The sequence below is a fragment of the Neopelma chrysocephalum genome, unplaced genomic scaffold (assembly GCF_003984885.1).
Source record: "Neopelma chrysocephalum unplaced genomic scaffold, ASM398488v2 Primary Assembly neopelma1_44, whole genome shotgun sequence".
Classification (NCBI taxonomy): Eukaryota; Metazoa; Chordata; class Aves; order Passeriformes; family Pipridae; genus Neopelma; species Neopelma chrysocephalum.
The window spans coordinates 5,596,355-5,613,030 of record NW_020897703.1 but is presented as its reverse complement, the minus strand read 5'-3'; the positions used below and the strand labels follow the sequence as shown (position 1 = coordinate 5,613,030).

General features: G+C 35.4%; 2 protein-coding genes across 3 annotated transcripts in view; both read left to right on the top strand.

Annotated features, from left to right (window-relative positions):
* Nucleotides 1–11,125, top strand: part of PGAP1 (post-GPI attachment to proteins 1) — a 37,957-nt gene extending 26,832 nt beyond the window's left edge. For both annotated transcript variants that reach the window (XM_027678172.1, XM_027678173.1), the window contains exons 24-27: nucleotides 857–907; nucleotides 1,622–1,845; nucleotides 2,196–2,300; nucleotides 3,151–11,125. In XM_027678172.1, the coding sequence (XP_027533973.1) occupies nucleotides 857–907; nucleotides 1,622–1,845; nucleotides 2,196–2,300; nucleotides 3,151–3,289 (519 nt within the window). In that variant the 3' untranslated portion in view covers nucleotides 3,290–11,125. The remainder of the gene's footprint in view (nucleotides 1–856; nucleotides 908–1,621; nucleotides 1,846–2,195; nucleotides 2,301–3,150) is intronic.
* CUNH2orf66 (chromosome unknown C2orf66 homolog) lies at nucleotides 4,748–16,647 on the top strand. The gene is made up of 5 exons (XM_027678174.1): nucleotides 4,748–4,783; nucleotides 11,779–13,256; nucleotides 13,782–13,920; nucleotides 14,842–15,042; nucleotides 16,332–16,647. The coding sequence occupies exons 3-4, from the start codon at nucleotides 13,798–13,800 to the stop codon at nucleotides 15,022–15,024; spliced, it is 306 nt and encodes a 101-aa protein (XP_027533975.1). The 5' UTR covers nucleotides 4,748–4,783; nucleotides 11,779–13,256; nucleotides 13,782–13,797; the 3' UTR covers nucleotides 15,025–15,042; nucleotides 16,332–16,647.
* Nucleotides 16,648–16,676: the final 29 nt, after the last annotated feature.

Below are 16,676 nucleotides of genomic sequence, written 5' to 3'. Positions count from 1 at the left end.
ATTTAGTGGAGTGTAAACAAAAACTAATAACTCCTTCGAAGAGAAACTTTAACAAAGGGAGGACTTGAAATGATCTGTAGAATATTTTATACTTTTCATAAATCTTTATGGAGTAAAAGGAAGGAGGGTGGATATATCGCAGAATTAGGATAGTCTTCTTGTATGTCTAATCTGCTCCCTTGGGTAGTGCCACAAAGACCCATATTTAGTCCCTGCCATTCAGTTCCCATGGTCTTCCCTGCATCAGAGCCTCTAACTCCTCTGATTCACCCTATAGTTATATAGCTGTTAAATCAGCTGCTGTACTTGGCTCCTAGGGAAGCAGGGGAGCATGGATCTGGGAGTAGGGACACAAAGCAAAGCAGCTTTGGTGGTCTGGAGCAGGCAAGTGGCAGCTGAAAGCACAGCCTGAGGAACAGCACTCACTCAACTTGAACTCCGTGTGACATAAGGTTCTGCGAAGGCTGTTCCCATGCTGACATAACTCCCCCTTCTGCAGTACATTCCTGACATGGAACTTCTCCTATATGATCTGTTTAGGTTTCTGCAGAAAGTAAAGTAGAAATAAATTAGCAGGAGGTGAGGAATATGCAGGTTTCCCACTCTGTCAAGCACGCTAGAAAGGGAGAAAGCAGAACAGCCTATTTGCTCTCTGTGCTTGGAAATTCCTCCTTAATAGAGCACTTTGGATGCTGCTGATAAAGACAGAGGGAATTCTTGCACTGCAGCTCTCTTGGGGCCCTAAAATCATCTAGCTATAAAAAAAGAAGTAAAAATAATGTCCTCATTTTTTTTTCTATACTACAGCTTTTTTTGTGAAGAAACATTACTAAAAACTGAACCCTTTATCTTGCAGGTTATAAAACTGCATGTGAGTGTAAGAGCAGAACAAAACAAGCTCAACAGGGTAAGTCTGTTTCCTGCTTCTGTTCCAAACTAACACGAAAAATTGTTTGGCAAACTTATGCATTATGAATTGGTAGTAATAGGTTGTGCTGTGATGACTGGATGAAACATAGTTAAAAAAGCCAGGAAAAGTTGTTGGAAGTTTTCCTTGGGTTTCTTTGAGTGGATTTTTTGTGTGTTTCTTTTTCAATCCTCTCCTTTCATTTTCATATAATTTTGTTTTGTTTCATTTGTGTGTGGGGGGGGTTCTGTCGTTGGAAGTTAGTATCTACCAGCTCATTAGTTCATCTTTGCCATTTATTCCCACTGCTAATATTTTACTCCCAGTTACATTACCTCCTATATCTTTTCTGTGAATGATCATCTGTGATTTTTCACCCACATGCTTTATTACTCCTTTTATTCTGTTCTTCCCCTTTCCAGGAACTCCATTTCTTATCACTGCATTGGTGTCAGGGCATCTCCATGCTCCATTCTTTTCTTCCACAGACATCTTAACTCGTAGTGTATGAGAAATTTCTGGTTAAATTTAGATGCTTTAAAATTGAACTATCAAATTTCACTTTTGATGGCTTTTTGAGGCTTAAATTGCAAATTTTCTTCCTAATCAGAGCTGGTGTGATACTGTTAGGATTTTTTTTTCTATCCTCTTTCCCCAGCATGGGTTCTTACAAGCCTGTGCACATTTTTGTGACTTTCTGTCTTTTATTTTCAGGATTCAGACCACTCAAAAGAAACTTCACAGAACTCCAGTATAAACACAGTCAAACCCCAGAGTTCGATGGACAGTGTTCCAGAAGCAAGCCAACCTCTTGCCAACAGTACAACAATTGCTGAAGCTGTTAACAGTCTTAAGATGCATGTTACAATCCTCAATTTATTCACGTGGATTGTGCTGCTCAACTTGCCATCTTTAATTTATTGGCTAAAAAATCTTAGGTAAATTCTTAAATTGTCACTAAGGTGGAAGAAAGGAGTATGAACCTTTGAGTAGTATAAAAATTGGAAATGTTTCTCTTTACATTATTAGCTACCTTATAGTTTCAAATATTTCTGTTAATTGTTATTGTCTTTTCTCTGGAATCTGGTTTGTGCTGTGGTGTAAGTAGGTGTTAAGGCAATCAGTGATATGTTGAAGAAAGTAGTGATTCAGAAATGATTTAAAATCAGGCTCTGATGCTATCTAGATTCCATGTGTATTTGTTATCAGCACATGCTTGTTCCCAATGTAGATATTATTTGGTAGCCTAATTTAGAAGTAACAAGCTTTTTAAACCGTTTCTTTGCAGGTACAATGTTAGACTTGAACCTGATCCATGTAGATCTACAGCTATTATCATCGTATGCATTTTAGAAATTCTAATGAATTCAAGTACTTCTGAAGTGAAATCAAGGTACTATAGCCTAATCTTTACTTTTGTTTTTCTGCTTCTTTGTTACTTACCATTTGTGTGGTAAAACTTAATTTATGCTGTACAGACCTGTAATTGTTCAGCCCATGTAGAGATTCAGGAACTCGTGGTCAATCCAAAAGACCAGGTAAAATATATGCAAATTACCTCTAGTTCAGCTAAGTGGAGAAAATCCTTTGTATTTGCCACGTAGAAATAAATTAGTCATGTGCTGCCTAAGCAGTTGGTTGCATAACTACTTCTTACTGTGACTTTTTAATTCATGATTCATTGAATGCTTTCAAATGTTACAGAACACTAATACACGTAGCAATTATTGTCAGAAAGTTACAAAGAAAAGTGAATTCTAAAGCATTATAGTAATGTTTTTGTAACTCCCCATATGGGAACACTTGTGGAAATGTAATGTGTTTTCTACTGGATTGAGAAGTTTTGAGCACTTGGTTTTGCTGAGAGATAGAGCATTTCTTGTCCAGATATGAAATTAGTGAATGCCTCAGGAATGACAGTGAATAATAATGAATGTCATTTAACCTCTTCATCAGTACCTGTTACCTCAAGTGATCTAAACTATTAAATCTTCCTTTGTTAGAGAACTTATTTCTAAATTAACATAGGAATATTTTAATGACATTTTACTACCCTTTTTGAGTAATTGCTCTTGGTTATGCATCAGTTGTTATTGCCCATTAGATCTAGTTGTTCAGTTTTAAAAATTAAAAAAACCTTGAAATATAAATTGTTTTGCAAAGGAAAGTGAAATATGGTATTTGTGTACCTTCTGTATGGATGGGCTACAGAAGTGGTAATTTTTGTCTTTCTACTCTTACAGTAAACTCTTGAAGATTGCAGCCAAAGTTCCACTCCCTTTGTCTGTTGCGATGCTGGCCTTTGGACGAATGCATTTATACCGAGTGCCACACTTTGTAACCTTTTCTCTTCTCCTACATGTGCTGTGCTGTGTTGTGTAATGTTCGTTCTACACAGGAAGGACAGTGCACTCAAGAAACTTGACGCTGGACATGGGGCAAATTTCAGCAAAGAAATGCCTAAATTAATATCATCAGTTGTTTACGTTATGTGGGAAAGAGAACAGAACTGTGAATCCTTTATGAAAAGTTTGTGGTTCTGTTCATGTTGCATAGAAAGCTTTTCACAGTCTTTATTTCCTGACTCTTAAAATCAAGTGATTTACCTGTGTGTAAGCACATAAATCAGATCAGTGCAACATCTCAATACTCTGCCTTGTAGACACTTTGATATTTCACTATATTGCTTTGTTGAAACAGACTTTTTTTACTCACTGTGCCATACAGTGTGTATGCTCTGAACTTGCATCTCTTGCAGGTCTAAAGTATGCTGGTTAAAACTCAATACATTTCAAGCACACTGTGACTATCACAAAAACTACACAGCCAAGTATACTTTTAATTATTTTATGTACATTTAAAAGCTGCCACAGTTATGTCTAGACAAACTAGAATGTACTGCTTATATAGAACTGTTATTTCTATCAAATCATTTGTTCAATCAGTGTGATTTGAACATTTGTGAGATTATTAAAAGTCTTACACTTTTTACTTTTTGTGAGAGTGAGAAAACAACAGTATTCTATGTAGCTTTCTATTCAGGAAGGATACCAGCAGATTCATAAACAATTTGCTGTGATGTTGTTTTAAAACATTCAGTTTTCTCTGGCACTTTGAAATTAATCCTTGGACTTTGTCCATATGTAGAAGCTAGCAAACCTTGAGGTGTGGTGTGAGTTAAGGGTGCAGTTGCTGTGCTGCACTGTTTCCAAGTAGGCAAGGTAGGCTTTTTTCCTATTGTAAACAGAGAATCAACCATCTCCTAATAAATGCCCATACATGAAATGAATATGGAATAGTTACAATATTGTAAACTCCTGCCCTGCCATACAGTGCTAACTTCTGCATGTGGACAAACTCTTAGTAATAGTGGGAAATACTGACCATAATTATTAGCTCTGTATAAACTATTATCTTAGTGCCTAGATGCTACAGTGACTGCCATTTATAATAAAGCCTAAAATAGCTATGTGTAAGGAATTCTGTCCCCTGGGCATGTGTTTTGCCAACAGAAGAAATCTCAGTAGCCGTTAGGTTTAAGTGATGTATTGATTCTGTGTAGAGATGAGCCTACTCCTTGCTTCTGTGTTAGCTGTCTCTGCTGTGTCTGAGATACCTGTTACCTTCATGTGGAAATACCAGACCAGCTCAATCATCTTATAGGAATAAAGAGAGGAAGTCTACTGCTCACAGTCAATCAAGTATATTCTTGATACAGTAGTACAGCCAGCCTGACCCTTTAATTTAATTGTATCTCATTAATCTTGCCTAAAGTGCCTCAGTTAGTTCTAACGTGTTTTTAGGGTCCATTCATCTGAGCTGGCTGGAATGACTCAACTCACCCAGGGACTTTCCAGAATGAAGGACAAATGTGAAGTAAGGATGTGTTTTGTTTGCTTATATCCAAATCAGCAGTTCAAGTTATTAGTAAGTCATTAAAACTGCTGCAACTGAGTAAGGCTATTGTAGTCAGCCAAACCACTGTCACTGTTATCAGTAATCTGTGTGCTGGTATTCTAGTCTTGATCTTTTTATAAAAAGGTTAGATTATACATAGTGTTGTAAATCAGAAAAGTTATTTGAATTGATAATATCTTGATATTTTCTAATCAGATGTATGCTACAGTATATGTATATAAGAATTTGTGTGACTAAATATACTTGTAGTTAAATCCAACTCTTGGTTTAACTAATAATTGCTGTTCAATCATAGAAGAATAGAGTAGTTTTTCTACTTGCAAATGGCTGTGAATGAAAGATGGTGGCAGAACTGTATTAGGGCTGTCTGTGAAATGTGCAGGACCTGATTTCTGTGGAAGATAATTTTCCTTGACCTTCATGGTCCTTTTGACTTACTACTGTATTTTACTTCTGATTTTACATTGCCATCTTAATGGTCTCTTTATGCATTAATCCATTTGCTGGAACTGTTGGTGAAAAGTAATAATCAGAATGAGGAAAGCAAAGTCTCTGCACGTAGTAGCTTTGATAGCTTCCAAAATACACCACAATGTGAAACCTACTGAATTAAAGCAGCATAGAATAACACCAATTTTTTAAATTTAACTTTTTTTTTTTAAGCTGGGAATTCTATTGATGGTTATTAGCACTCTTCATAAAGTAAAGTTCCAGAATCTTGTATATATTCCTGCTTGATTTTCAGGTTGGAGGTAGGAATAGATATAATCCTGAGTCTGAGATCCCAGAGGGCAAGAGTTTATCACATCTCCCTCAATGCTACCTTTTCTCAGAGATAGTTTACCCTTGGTGGGGAAAGGAGGGGAAGTCTTACTCCTGCTTTGGATTCATATTCATTGTGTGCCATTTGATAGATTAAAATTGTTGTCAGAGATGTGCATCTGGATTTTGCAGTGATCATGGACTGGACACCTTCAGCTGTTTGGCAGATTAGGAGTCTAATCCCAATTAGATCTTCTATATAATCAGTGGATGGTAATAGGATTAGAACAAGTCCAGAGAAAAACCTATCCCATTCTAAGAGGATGAATTATCCTGCTTGCCATTCTGGAAGGGACTAGATTTTATAGCAGTGTAAAATGATTTTTCAGGTAAAATACAATGATTGATTGTTACTTTTGGACAAGGAGCTTCTGTTAGGCAAATCTGTAGTTCTGCCACTGATCACAATTACCATTTTAGCAGAAATGTAGACTAATCCAAAATAAATACTTTTAATTGCATATATGAGGAGGTGTAAGTATTACTGAAATATCCTTTTTATGAGTAGGGTGCATTTATAAACAGCTTTTGGCAAATACATTATAATACCTCTTATTACCTTCAGCTAAATTAAAATTCCAGTTTATTCCTCAAATTTTAGACTATGTAGACTGTGTGGGAGAAGATCAAGACACAAATTAACTTGTAAAGGTTTATACCTCGGGATGCATTCAAAATAAGAACTATTTACATGGCTTTATTGTAATATTTTTTATAAGCCATCAGAAGCAGAATGAGAAAACAGGGTAAGAACTTAAAGTACTTCGGTACAGCATATATGTACAGCAGAATCTTTCTTTGGCAGGGGTAGATTTCATGAGAAGCTTTTAGTGATATCTTCATACCCTAAAATTACTCATGAAGTCTATAATCTTTTCTGGTTGATGTCACCAAACGTGGTTCCTCATAGTCTTACCATGCTGCAGTCACAGTACCTGCACGTGTAACAAACAGTTCCTAGGAGGTCTCCATGAGTCTGGTAAGGGAGGACTCACCTCTTAACTGGAATTACCAAATGTACCTTGAAACTGAATGAATGAATGTTGTCCAAAGGTGATATTTTTAGTTTTGATTTAAAGGTTGGTTTCAGTGTGTCACATTTCAGCATCCTGTTAAAAGGGGGTTGGGTTTTTTTGAGTTTTGGTGGGAGGGTTTTTTTTGGCATGTTTTATTTCCAAAAAACTTGCAATAAATGAAATTTAAGTTAATATTATTTTCAGTATTTAGAGTTCTGCCCTGATTTTGGTTAAAAGTGAGCAAATTCATGTAGCAATTCATTACTGAATATTAATTTGCTGAGTTTTAAAAGAAACAGATGAATAACAACAAAACCTTAAACAGTGCAGTAGTAATATAGTGCAGGAGTCATAGAGACTGCCTGTATGTCTAAGGGAATTTTTCATTAGCCTAATTGGACCATCTTTAAAGTCAACGATTAATAAAATCAAATGTATTGACACTTAAAAAAACCCCAAAGCATTGCATATTTTGGTATTTGATATGACAGCTAATTATCCATGTGTTTGCAAGTTACAAGGTGATGACCTTGTTACTTGACTTTTTTCTGAAATCTGATACATCTGCTTCTAAGCTTTGACAGGACACAATGAAGTCAATTAAGTGCCTGTCAATAAATGTTAACATTTGAGAAACTTTCATTCAAATCAAGTTTATTTCAATACAGTGATGAGTATGTTTAGACTTTATTTGCACTGAGAAAAATTTGCTGACCTTCAATACTCTGAGTTATGAAAATGTTTTTGGAAGCTGTTATAGTGTCTATACAGCATACTGCTGTTTTAAGTCACTCAGCTGCTAGAAAATTGTTGTTGTAAAACAGACTAAAGTTTTAATGCTTGTTTTTCATTTAATGGTGAATGTTTCTCACTCAATTTACAACTTTGACATTTTGCATCTCTTTTTTTCTGGGAGATAATCAAGCTAGCTTTTATAAGCACTTAGCTTGGTACTGTGAAATATAAAATTTTCCTCACTGTTCCTTTAGGGGACACATACTTTTGTCACCAAAGCTCCTTGCTGCTGTTGTATACCCTCTAGGAAATGTGTGCCAATGAACGACAATTCAAAACTAATTCCTTTTTTATGTTAAAATAAAATAGTTTTTCGACTTTTTTTTTAGAACCAGAACTTTAGGCTAGAATATTAGAATCCGTAAAATCTTAAAAAATTTATTTGAAAGCCTTTTGCAGAGATTATACTTTCTGATTTATATTGTTATTTCTGGAAGAAGGTGTTCAATGCTTGTAATCAGCTTATCTATCCTCAAACTTAAATAAAAACTATACATTTTGTCTTATTAATAAACATTAATGCTTTTAAAAATTAATGTTAAGCATTTAAGGAGAAAATTCCATAGCTCTTACTTAAGCAAATCTGCCCAGCACCTCCATTTTTCAGGTCTAAGCACGTAACCGCCTCTAATATGTGCTTGTTGCCTTGTAGCATAAAAAACCTGAGGTGGGATGTTTTGACTTTAATTTTGCTTAAGATTTAGGGTTTCATTCTGCATTCTTAAAAGCAGACAGATTTTGCTACTCATGCTATCATAAAGAAGCCTTGTAAGCATGGCCTCTCTACAGTTATTGGCAGGTTGTGGTCTGGATTCTGTAGGAATTTGTGTGGTATCAGAGCTAATTTTGCGTCTATGAAAACCAGGAATGACACACAGAAACATGTTCTTTTGTGGCACATCATTCCAGTTTCTCCTTCCATATGCAGTTATCTTTGGTTTGCAGTGTCCTTCCCCTGTAGTACAAACCAAAGTGTTCACAGAACATCAGGCACTGTGGCTGGCCTGGTGAAGACACAGCAGCTGTCCTGTAGACTGTTGTTCTAGTGAAGCTTTGCCTGTTTGTTGAAATACCGGCCAAGACTCTTTTTTCCCTTCAACTTAAATAATTTCAGGGTATATATATTAAACATCAAATGTGCGAGTGTGTTGGTGTTTAGTTTTACAAAAGGCTGAGTGCACTATTTTGGCATCAATTCAGGCTTCAGTATTTTCCACCTACATCACTTTGAGTGTGAACAGTATTTGAGACTGCAGCACCTGACAACTGAAATCTTTTACAGAAGTCTACAGGTAGTAGACAGGACATATATAATTAGAGTGCCAGACCAAAACTGAAATGTGAAATTCCTCACTGTGACTTTAAACTTGTAGCTTTCTAGAGATAAAAAAAATAGAAAAAAATACTGTGCCTTAAACCAGTAAATGAATACACTCTTAACTGTAGCCTGTGGATTTCTGTAGCCTTATATTCGATTTTTGAAGTTGACCAAAAATGTTTGTGTGGATCATACTGAAACTTGATTTGGGGAAAATACTTAATTATTTTGACCCCATTTTACACTTAGAGAAGTGAAGATTTATGACAAGTACAATATATTTTTGGTTTGGAATCACACCAACCAAGGTTAGAAAGCTTTAGCTAACCTTAATTTCTCAAATCTTTTTGTTATGTAGAAAAGAAAAATAAGGAAAAGTAGTCTCAGATATTTGTCTCAACTTTGAAGTCTGTGTGTCAAATTTTTTGGAAATATTTTGTTCTTTATTTTCTTCAAAATAAAAAAAATCCTCTAATTGTAGTTTAAGCAAAATACCGTATTAATCCATTGAATATCAAAAATCTATGCTGGTGTGAGAAGAAAACTAGAAAGGGGTGAGATTAATTGTTTGTGTTAAGACTCCAGAAGTTTTGAATAATAAATTTCACTTTTTAGGAAAAATATTCACATGTAAGTCCCTGAAAATTCATATGTAAATTCCCTTTTTTGGGGGAAAAATTTCATTAAAGAAAACCAGAAATAGTCAAGATCTTAAAATGTTGTTTTAATACAGTAGAAGATTTCTTACATATATTTTTTGATATGAAGAGCTAAGGAAAAGCCACTGCTGTTTCCTTATATGTCTCTAGAGGATTCTTTGTATGTTTTGAACAAACACCCACAAATTGTGACTTCTTCACCTTCCTGTGTTTGTACCATGTAACGCGGGATCTTGAAAAATGATGCCATCTCAAAGTTTATTGTTGTACTGTGGATATTTAGATATGCACACACAATGACTACATGTCAGCAGATCACACTAGTTGTTTGAAGCAATACAAATCAAAGTTATTAACCTTCCTTTATTGAGAACTACCTTGACTCTGGGTGCCACAATGCTGCTGATGCTGTGACACACCAGATAACATGCAATTTTTGTGTCTTCCCTGCTACTTCCTTCTGTGTGTTCGTTTAGGACTCCTAAAACTCATTCTGGTCACCTAAGTTTTTCTTTTGTGATGATGTTTCAGTAATCCTACTCATTGGTGATTTCCTAGCTAGAGGAATGTTCTAGTATTAAAATTTATTGAGAGGGGAGAACTACCTTCATGGCCTTTATATATGATGCTAACTCGAGAAAAACTTTGTAACTTGATTTCCCATCTACCTTTAAATTGTTTTTCCAGGCACAAAGACAGAAGGATGTTGGCAAAAATATCTGGTTTGGGTAATTAGAGGGGAGTTGTTTGTTTGGGTTTAAGAGGACTTAAAACTTGGAAGAACACATACATAATTTTTGGAAAAATCTATCAGAAGCAACCTGTCGTACATGTTTTTAAGTCTTCCACTGTTTTCAGTTCTTACATAGCTACTGTAAACCTGGTGTTGTGTTGTACATGGAACTAACTCTCAATAATTACAGGTTTCTAGAGATGTTGACAGGGTCTTATCTGTAAATGTTTGAATGATGCTATAGTAAATTATTGTGTTTATTAAAATGTTTATAACCAAGTTGTTACGGATCGTGCTATGCATCATAAGCTTTGGCAAAGCCCTTGTCTTGTGAGATGCTCAGAAAACCTTGGAGAGGAGGTATTTTCAGCTAATGTTGAAATTGCAGAAAACTGAAATCTCATAGTCTTTAAAAACTGTGCTTTTTAGATACTGCTACTTTTTTGTTGTAGTTGAGGGCAACTTGATTGGGAACTACTCTGGGATATTCATATTTTGTTTGATGTTTTCCCAGTCTGCAATGTATACTTCAAATTTTTTTATTTGTCTTTTCTTTACCTAAGTGTGCATGACTTAGAGTACATTATATATAGCACATCCCCTGCTAGATGAACACTTTTGTATATTTTCATATGGTGTCCTAACGTGGTTGCATTAGTACAAATAGTTGCGATTCACAAAAAAGTGCCACATACCAGTCATAGTCTGTAGAGTGTTGTGTGACCTGTACTTCTGTTGTACAAACACGCTAACGAGTGTTGTGATAAACGTTTGCCTTAGTCTTTGCTCAGGTACTCATGTGGAGCAGTCTGGTGCTTTTCCTTCTAACTTGTAATACTTGGAATTCTAAGCAGAAAATAAAAATAGCAAACAAAAGCCCTGTGGTTGGAGCAGTGCTTTAACAGATGCTTTTTTTCACATGTCAAGTAGAATACAATAAAGATCATACTGGATGAAGCCTGTCTCAGTATCTTAACTTGAATATCTTAGGCTTGCTGTCATGAATGGGAAATGCAATAAAATTCAAAATGTTTGGTGAATAATACAGTTTACATAGAGCATCATATATGTAAAACTTCTTCTCACCTAAACTAATGCATTTTAAATTTCTACCTTTTTAGGGTAAATTGCATGGAACTGAACCAGCAATGCTATGAGCATTTTCAGCTTCAGGGCAATTTAATTCAAACATACATGAATATTATTTACTGTGCCATAAGGGTAATATAATTAGTATAGACACTCTGAAAAGATTTGATTTACTGAAGATGTGTGTCAAGAAAACATAATGCTTAAATTGGGGTGCATTTAAAAGGCAGCACACTGACATCTGGCTTTGAAAGCATTTGTTAAACTCAGCTACTGTTCTCAAAGGAGGATGCAATTTTGTTCAATCAGTGTAAGTATACTAATGGTATTTTAATATGAATGTGTTCTGCTTATTTTTGACTTTCTCTGAAGGAAAGAACTGAAATTTAAAAAAAACCAAACCCTGCACATTAAAATGAGCCATAAGTCTAAACAGACTTTTAGCTCCAATAGTGTCTCAGATTTTTTAGCTGAGGAAGCAACAATACAAGTGTGTAAGGATTTTTTTGTTTCTTTTAAAGACAACTCACAGAAAATATATGCCAATTGAATCTCTTGCATATCTGCATACTTCATCAGTCACCCAGACTGCCTGAATTCCTGCAGTAATAAAGCTTCTTTCGAATTTACAGATGACTTTGGTATATTTTACTAACTGGATATACTGTGTATTCCCCAATTTGTTCTTTATAAAGAAATCAAAGGAATAAATGAATTGAGGGGGAAAAAAGGGGCTGTTCTGGCTTTTTTTTCCCCTACCCTCTTCCCAAAGCTAAATAAGGAAATAAAATCTAATCCCAAACTGTAAACCATGCCTTTTCCACTTCCTGTCATTTTCTCTGGAGGAGCATATTTCTACGTCTGGCTGAAATAAGTATCTACCTAGAAAATCAATAAAGGAAGTTCCCTTACATTGGGTCCTGCCTATTTAGAAGTTATTCAGTTGCTACTGCTGTGTTCTTGATGAGTCCACTATCTGGAAGTTGGCTGTTATAAAAAGTAATGGATGGAGTTTTGATGGATTGTCTTTTTGAGGGCATGAATTTTTTTTTAATCCATGTCTGCAGAATAATACACAAGCTGGATAAATTCTCTTGAATTTTTATATGCTGCTGCAGACATGAAAATAATACTGCTAGCATTTTGTTTACTGTTTTGCTAATGATGTTTGGATGTCCAAAACTTTGTCTTCTGGAAGGGTGGTGGTAGGTTTTTGTTTTGCTTTCAAAATTTAAAACAAAAATGTAAAGCTTCTAGTCAGAAATAAACATCTGTAATGTGGATTAAGATAATGGTCAAAAATCTTTAGTTTTAACATGTCTATTTAGAGGTATATTTTATGTGATACCTAATCAAGTATCATCTATATAGTGGAGGAAACAGTGTAGTGAAATTATAAACAAAAAATATGAGCAGCTCGGATATGTAGAATTCTATGAAATAAGGCCAGGGTAAATCAGCATAGTACTCCTTGTCTTAGTTTCTAGTCTGAGAGGAGGATATTAACTGCTGATAAAATCAGAGTAGGAAACCAATGCTTCCATTAAAAAGTTATAATTTTGGATATTGAAACAGACCTTACTTTTCTCTCTCTTTTTCCAGCATCAAGAAAATGATCCTTATCTCATTTACTTGAGAACCATTAGTCACCTTTCTAGAGACATGGCTAATTACTTTTAATTAAAAATAATATTTTGATACAGCTCTGCTATCTCTGCTGGAATTGTTTTAAACTTATTATGTTCTTACCACCAATTTTCTGCAATACGGCTTAGGAGTAATTTGTTCGATAGCAACATGTCTGAAGAGTATCAAGCATGAAATTCTCAAGGGTCTTTATGTCATGGATGGAAATGGAATCATTACTGTATTTTTGAACTCCTGCTAACGTCATTGACACCCACCTACAGTCCACTAGAAATATAAGTGCAGAGATCAGTTTGTTCGCAGATTACGGGCAGACTAACCAAGAAGGGGCAAGCCAGAGCCAAACTCACTGGTAAGCTTCATTTTAAAGAATGTGAAAGGGAGAATTTTTTTTCTCCCCTTGGGTCAAGTTGTGAACTGTGTCCCTAGTATATTATACCAGGCTGTGTTGTTATTGCACTTATTAATATATGTAGTACAACTTCATTGAATGCGATTTTGAAAATTGAGCTGTCTGGATCTCAAGCCGTATTTTTGCATTCTTCTTGGGGCATGCAGAGTTCTGATGCTGTAGCTAATCAGTCACTGAAAATGGCTCTAATAACAAATGCAAATTTACAAATGTAGTATTTTCTGTTAAATGTTCTACTAGTCCCTCAGTGTCTAAAAATAGGTTTGGTATGGGAAACACTTCCTGAGAATAGTTTGTTCTTCCTAGTCCCTTAGTACTAGAAAAACAACCAAAAAAATGGTAGCTTTTTTACATGGGTGTAATCTGCAGTAGGCAGATTTTCCTTGGATTAGCATGGTTGATTTATATGTTACTAGTGACAGCTCTGTCGGACTTAAGGAGCGTGTATGTTTGTCCTTCTTACAGACTGCTGATCTCCAACATGTGGAAAGTGGTGATCCTGGGTCTATACATAGTGTTGGCTGTGAGAGGATTGGCAAAGAGTGCTCCTTTCCAACCAGAAGAAAAATGGAAACCTCTAGATAACCCGAGAAACAGAGACCTGGTAAGGAAATGCTTCAAGAAAGAGAGATAAAGTATTATGTGTTTTTTTAATCTTATTTTCCATCAAGAGACTTTTTATCTTCTAAATTTAAAGGTAATAGGAGTCCATTAGATGAAATGTTAGCAACTGTGCACTTTGTATAGTCAATAACCATTTTTCAGTCAAGGTGTACCCTTAACTGAGGAGATGTTCTCAGTGTGCAGTAGTGCATAAAGCTTCCTTATATCTCCTTCCAACAGTTTTAGTTTTTAGAAACATATTTTGATTATACAACTACTTGTTTCATGAAACAGAAGAGGAATGATTACTATGTTTCTTTCAGATATGTACTCTGATTTCATGTTGTTTCATTAAATGGAAGTACAAATCCATTTGCATCCAACATGTCATGAACAGTGACTAAAGATCTGAAAGTGAATTATAGCTAAGAAAATACCATTATGAGAACATTGGCACAATCTTAAAAAGAATTTGTGAAGGAAAAAAAACCTGTTTGCCATAGTTCTTCCTCACTCTTTTAAGAAGCATCAGTTTCTACTTTTAACTGTTTATAAGGGTACAGTTCAAATCAGTTGCCTACTGTTGCTGACTCCTAGAGAAATGTTTAACAGAACTGTCCTGTTTCCTCTCAGCAAGGGTTTGGCTGTGCTTGTTTTATGATGGGATACAGTTTGAATCCACAGTGATTCAGTGGGAGCATAAAAGAGCAGTAAATAGTTTGTGGTCTTTTGACTTCACATACAAGCCATGGATGGAGTGGACATGGCTGAATTATGTTGCCTGTACTGTATCAATTTATGATCAAAATATAGAGGATTTCATTCCACAGAGGAATGAATATTACATCTCATTTGTGTCAGTAGAAATGATTACTCTCCGTTGGTGATGCTCTACTTATTTTCACATATGCAATATGCTCAGTTTTTCAGAACGCTCCAGGCTTATTTTTCCGGCAGGGGGCTTGATCTCAGGAAGTTCCCAGCTACTGTCACTGTGAACAATGAAGGACCAAAGCCTCTCATGTTCTACACAGATCCAATTGCTTCTGCATTTGCAGATTATGAAGAAAGGAAAAATTCTTTTCCAAATCATTTCAAAGGCTGAAAGATGCTGTTTACCAAGGTAAAAGAGGAGGTCTCGTCCTCTGATGTTGTTACAGGTAACCAAGAGAAAGATTTTGATTCAAGTGATTTTTGCATCTGACTGAAGTGTAAAAACAACTACTTTTTTAGAAGGAACTAAAAATGTAGTACCTTAACTCTTGACTGAAATGGTTTTAAACTTCTTGAGTTAGAGATTTATGAGGGATTTACTACTTAGATAAAATAACACATGGTTCTTGTGCAGACCTATATAGACCGTGCTTTTTTTATTTTCTCTTTTTTTCTCCCCTCTTTCATGGGGAGAAGCATTCTGAAAATGTACAGGTAATAGGGAATGCAGATTTTATTTAAGTAATTGATACCAGTAAAATTATAAATTGAGACTAATGGTTTCTTGTAATATATGTATGTTAAGAAAATTAATTTAAACAAAAGATATTGTACTACCCAAGCATGCATTATCTTCTACATCTTTGTCCATTGCTGCTATTTTCCTTATTTCTATGACTAAAATTGAAGGTTTGCACCTTATCCACATCTCTCCTTAAATGTGAAACAAAATCAAAGTGGGTTAAACTTGCATTATTAATAAATCCAGCCTCAATTTATAGGAGGTACTTCTCAGCTATTTTATGTATGAATAACCCTACTCTGTAACAAATAAATCCTTTTTTGTATCTCCTTTTGAAAGTGAATATTGGCAATTCTGAGGAAAGGTAAATAATTGCTTTCTTCTGTTTTACAAATAGTTGAGGATTTCAGTAAGATTTGAATCTAAGCACTTGGGTGATTTACTCAGTATCTTAAAGAGCTTAATTTGTCATCAATACTCAGCCTAGGATTTCCATCTCTGTCCTGCTCTCTGCCTGCTTAATCACATTGCTCTTTGTAATCAAAAGTAAAGCTCCACTACTCTTACTATCATGAATCAGAAGGAAGACTGCACTCAGATTTTAATACTAAGTTCTGTTTTTGCTGAGCTTTTATGTCGGGGGAAAAAAAAAAGCACCACATATTGAATATTGTGCATGAAAAATAAATGAAAAGGGACTTTAGAAAGGATGCTGTAGCTCTACTATAAGTCACAGCAGCAATGAGAAAGTGACTGGTGGAAGTAATTTGTCCTGCATAATTCAGGATGGTCACGGCAGTTCTTTTCAGTGTTCTGAACTGTTTTCTGGAAGCTGAGGTCTGCTGTGCTCAGTTGGGCTGTTTCAGCCAGTGTTACCAGGTGTTGGTTTGGATCAGACCTTGGTTGCATATAGATATTTCTGTATCTGTGTCACTTTTTTTTTTTGTCTTTTACAGGCTGTAGAACTTCACACGAAGTGATAACCTTCACAGCAAAATTTTACTGCTTTGACTTTTTAATTGTTACCTGACAATTTAAAATGGTTTTCACTGCCACAGTTCCTACCTATGGAATGTGATGTCATGCTGTAATTAGCATATATTCGGTCTCTTAACAAGTGTTTGGCTGTTTGGCTGCTACTCAGCTGTGGGCTGAGTTGGCTGAGCAGAATTGTGTTTGAGTGTGAATAAACGAGGAGTGCAACAGAGTGCTTTCGATTACTGCTAAGTGTCTTTGTGCAAAACTGGGAAATAAATGTTAGCTTTCAATTTATTAGAACTAGATGTCCTAAGGTGTTTTGT